We start from the raw sequence: 4,934 nt of genomic DNA, 5'->3' as shown, positions 1-4,934 counted from the left end.
ACAGGCGTGCCACAAGCAGCACGGAAATCAGCGGGACGGCAGCTGTGTGCAGAGCATTGGTTTGAAGCGGTACGTGAAGGACAAGTGGGTCAACCAGGAGGCACGGACTTTGGACCTTAGTGGAGAGATCCAGCGGGCCGTGCGCAAAAGGGAAATAACGGTTCCCGGAGGCCCTATATAAGGCCGCAGAGCGCTGGCAGCTGGATCAGCCGATCACGAGGAGTCAAACCTTCAAGATCAGTTAGAGTACCAAGTGAACAGTCAGTCAAGCAAGTAATCTACGAGGGAGCCACAACCAAGCAAGTCGTCGGAAACAGCGCTGTGGGAAGCATACAAGGAGCAAGATCGCCACGTCGAGACGTTCGGGATTGGGACATCAGGAATCTCCGAAATGAGACACAAGTGGCTGAGTTCCGGAAGGCATCACACGGCTAAGTCAAGGCGTTCGTTTTCCCACTTTGTCAAGACCACACCCTGGCGAGTCGCCCGGCAGGTCTGTCAGAGACAAGCGGAAGAGTCCTACGACGAAGAACCGTCAGCTTGGGGAGGAAAGTTGTCTGAGACCCAGCGTACCTTGCCCGACCAAGCAGGTCCTGGCGTGACGGACGAGCGGTAGATCGATTTGCGGTTTCAAGAGGCGGTCGCCTGGAGAGCCCTGCGATTACCGGCAAAGTTCCCGAACAGCAACCGCCCAACTCCCCGAGTGCCAGAACGACAAGCTACTGGTCAGGAGACAGCGCAGAGGACATCGGCAGCGACGCCAGCAGACATTTCCGGCAGCCACGTTACCATCGCCCCGCGGAGCTCATTGGGGAGCGCAGGTGCGTCGCGGACGTCAAGTATTAGGGTGAAGCCGGGTGGAACGTTCGTCTGCGCTAGACGTAAAGCAAAGTGAACTGCTAGGCAGCTTCCTTGCGGCAGCCTTGACTGTCAGCGCGATCTGAGCAAGAACCTAGCGGGACCGTCCGGGACAGAGCAAGGGACAGGTATTTCCTCAAAAGGCGTCGGCCTGGAGAGCAAGGCTTGTTCACCCTAGTCTGAGAACGGCTTCCCTAAGCCCACAAGGCCGAACTCTCTGCGAGTCTAAGGCGCAACAAGCGACCCCGAGGCAGCGCGTCGGCAAGCAAGCAGAGGCGGCCACTACGAGCGTCCCGAGACCCAGGAGCCAAGCAGAAGCCGAGTCAACGCGTCGTCCAGCAAGAAAGAGGAGCACCAGCAGCCGGCGGAACCAGAGCAAGGAGATACAGTAACCAGCCCAGCCACACACCCGCTGTACTAATACCACGAGAATAAATCCCACTGTTGCCATTAGAACCCTTTTTTTATCACTGATCTACGGGGCAATCACGTCACATAAATTTGGTGGGACGAACACACAATCTTCTGAGCTAGCCGCACGAATCTCGTAGCGAGCAGACACAAAATCAGTTCGTTACAGCCTTGAGGTCCTTTTTGTATACATATATACATTTATTATCACAAAAGATATTTAAAAAGTACGGAAGTCAATGTTACCATAAGTCAAGATGAAATGGTGGTAAAAAATTTCAATTTACCATCGTTTTTTTTAAAACCTACTTTGTTGTCCATATAATTCCACGAAGCTGCGGTTTCATATCCTTGCTGAAGAATTAGTAACTTTCTAAAGACTGTTTAGGCCAATTCAACAGAACGAACAGAAATAAAATACGTATTTTATCTTAAGGATTGAAATGCCAGCTAACTCCTTTCCTAAAGATTACAAATTAACCAACCGCGAATTCCTTAGAACAAGACCTTAGTTATGACCGTTTACAAATAAACAGTGATATTTATAAATTGTGTTATTTATGTGCTTCTAGTGTAGTAGCGTTCAGACACCTAACACGAGTGAAACAAAAAAGTGTCTTCGCTCAACCAATTTGATATTCTTTCCTGTTTTGAGATAAGACTGAAATATATATTGGTTTCGTCAATACCTATTGACCTATTAAAAAAAATGATAGACACGCCTACGCTAACGCCAACAAGCCGCCCAAGTCTGTGGCCACCACTGTTTTTATGATAGAATAAACATTTTTAATGAAATGTTTTGGTCTCGTCAATACCAATCGATTGACATAAAAATATTGGCCCTGCCTACTCCAACGCCCATAACGCTTAAATCTGTCTGCCACCCATATCACCATATATTAAAAACGCGTGTAGGTGTCTTTTACAATATCGTTAGAAATTTGAAAAGCTCCTATATCTTCCTCTCAGATTGAACTCACGACTGAAAGTTTTTAAGGGAAAGAAACTTACCGCTAGGCCAACAAGCCTTCTAATACAAAAGGGTCAAGCGGGCACATAAAGTTCATTAGAGGTTGCAAAAATAAAAAATTTTGGTAGACTGCCGTTTCGTGGGCTCGAACTCCGGTCTGCGCTCTCCTAGGGAAATATATATATGTTGCAGGCTGGTGAACATACGTCGTCAAAACATACTAACCCTAATACGAGTATGTCTTTAGGTGCCCCTCAACGTAATATGGCATCTATCCAGGACAACCAGGGTAGTCGAGAGAGTAAGCGGCATCAAATGAAACGGTCCCCCAAAATAGTTCACACTGAGCTCGTACGTTGACGTATGATATGGCCGATTCATGCCCAAGAGTTATAAATTCTTCATTCGCAAGCGGTGATTCAGGAAAAATAACCGTAAGTAATCAAACTTACTAAGAAAAAACCAGATATATTTTGAATAAAATAACATGAGAAGAAAATCAAAAATTTATTGTTATCATCATTCTGAAAAACACGTTCGAATGCTCAGTAAATGCTTTGTAATCCTTTTGCTCTTACACAACAACAACATGTTTGAGTATAGAACAATTTAGGGAAATCGGTACTGGTACTTAAGCTATTTTCCGATCATGATTATCAAAATTAAACAACTGACGCTTTAAGTTCTCATTTTTTGAAATAGTATACGGCGAAAGTAACTTGGGAATTACGTTATGAGTTTGTAGTTCGGGAAGTCGAATGTTAAGAATGTTCTGCTTTAGGTGTTCTGATCGTTCATTCCAAATGGGATCGATCCAAAATGGTAATTTCTGAAGGTGATTTTAAGTAAAATGTAGATAAAATGAATATTTTTGTATTGATATTTATTACCTTCACTCTTGGCGTATCGGGTTTCGGTGCCTCATAAATGAAACCGTTCGTTCTTTCAGCCAGGAAAGGCAGCTTAGTTGAATTAAGCTGATAGAAGCTTGTTTGACGTCTACGCCAAAGTTTGCAAGACATGTTATGTGAAGTGTCCGCCGGGATATTTGTTATTGCAGTTATATTGTTCAAATCTTCTGAACCTACACTAGAGTAAAGCTCGCCCGACGAGTTAAATGAACTGTTAAACAGTTGAAGCGATGAGTTCATCGAGTTTTCCTTGTTGCATTCACTTTTGCACAAGCTTCCGTCCTCAAGAGCGGATCCGAAACTAGTGAGCATTGATGAGTTGGTTCTTGGAGGAAAATAATATACTGGCGGTGAAACTTTGCTACTGTCGCTCACAAAGTGATCTTGGTCACCTTGAGACTTAAAGTTGCACACAGATATAACACTATTGGTATAATTTTTGGCAATTGCTTGAGTTTTTGTTGGGGGCTTAGTGCCTTTGTGGTCATTACAGGAGGCATGGAACCGTCGTTGGGCTCTGGGCTTGGAATATGGTAGCGTCATGGAGCCCAATGTGGGATGGTGGTTGTTTCCAGAACTCTGACGAACTGTACAATATGAAAAAATTAAACTATTTTCATTTTTTATAGTTGTTTATAGTTCATACTCACGTTCGCAGTCAACAGTTAGGGAAACATCGGCTCTTTCTTGGGTTTGTCCATTGTTAATTGTGAATAAATCTTTATGTGCTGCAATCAATGAGTACAGATTCGGAAATCCGAACTCAAAGGTGGTGGCGAGGCCAATGTTCAAACCCTTCTTTATCTCATACAGGTACATACTGGGCCGCTCTTCTAGCATTCGAACAATGCTTATTAGGAATCTCATGAAACCGGTAAGGCGAATGCATTGAACTCCGAAATCATTATAAATCTAGAAAGAATAAGAATTCATTCATTTTAACACCCAATATATTCTTAATCAGCATCAACAGCCGAGTGGATAAAGTCGAGTCCGTTTGTTCGCAAACTAGTTCCTCGTTTTTAATCCCAACAGTCTCTTTTCTATTGCGGGTAGTATATTTGTTAGAACGATCGGATCATAATATATTAAGGCATCCCAGAAATATTCTGAAGAAGAAAGGAAGTTAACTTCGGCAAGCCGAAGTTTGTATACCCTTGCAGTTATAATTGTTAAATTTAATTCGAAATTCCGAAAAATGTATTTATTTACTTAATAATATAATGCTAAAATGTAATTATAAACTAAGTGCTAACAATGGGCATGAGCTATAGCAGCTATAGGCATCCAGCTCTTCAGGTTAAGTATCATTTCATTTTGTTTTCCTTAGTCTATTGAATCTAGCTTATTTTCTACATGGTGAGATATTTACAATGTTCAATTTTTATGCTTATTTCTAATATACATTTATTATTATTTTATTTTGTTCTTTCAATATATTTTTGATTTTGTTATTATTTTATTTAAATTATATTTTATTAATCATTTTTGATTTGATTAGGAAGTTTGAGATGATGTTGAAGTTGTCGATTGTGGGGTTAGCTATAGATAGGCTTGGATTCAGGCTGTGGAAGGAGAACGTTGAGGGTAGAGGGTGGTGCAAGAACATATTATATGTTGGATATTTATGCGTGCGTTGTAACACAATGGGTACAAATTGTTTTAAGAAGTGTCCAGGTAGTGTGCATTGGTTAAGTTTGTGTGTCCTAGTCTGAGTCTGTTTATTATTATATGTTGCCTCCTGCTCAAGGGTGAGTTTTTATGGGGGCATGGATAATTTA

At 42.3% G+C, this 4,934-nt stretch overlaps 1 protein-coding gene across 1 annotated transcript; it reads right to left on the bottom strand.

Moving 5' to 3' along the window:
• Positions 1-2,761: 2,761 nt before the first annotated feature.
• On the bottom strand, positions 2,762-4,064 carry LOC119562638. Its single transcript, XM_037875865.1, has 3 exons — positions 3,804-4,064; positions 3,133-3,740; positions 2,762-3,071 (listed from the first exon to the last, which is right to left on the bottom strand). The coding sequence occupies exons 1-3, from the start codon at positions 4,018-4,020 to the stop codon at positions 2,874-2,876; spliced, it is 1,023 nt and encodes a 340-aa protein (XP_037731793.1). The 5' UTR covers positions 4,021-4,064; the 3' UTR covers positions 2,762-2,873.
• Positions 4,065-4,934: the final 870 nt, after the last annotated feature.

Source organism: Drosophila subpulchrella, unplaced genomic scaffold (assembly GCF_014743375.2).
Source record: "Drosophila subpulchrella strain 33 F10 #4 breed RU33 unplaced genomic scaffold, RU_Dsub_v1.1 Primary Assembly Seq78, whole genome shotgun sequence".
Lineage (NCBI taxonomy): Eukaryota > Metazoa > Arthropoda > Insecta > Diptera > Drosophilidae > Drosophila > Drosophila subpulchrella.
The sequence above is the reverse complement of the archived record's forward strand: the minus strand, read 5'-3'. Positions and strand labels throughout refer to the sequence as shown.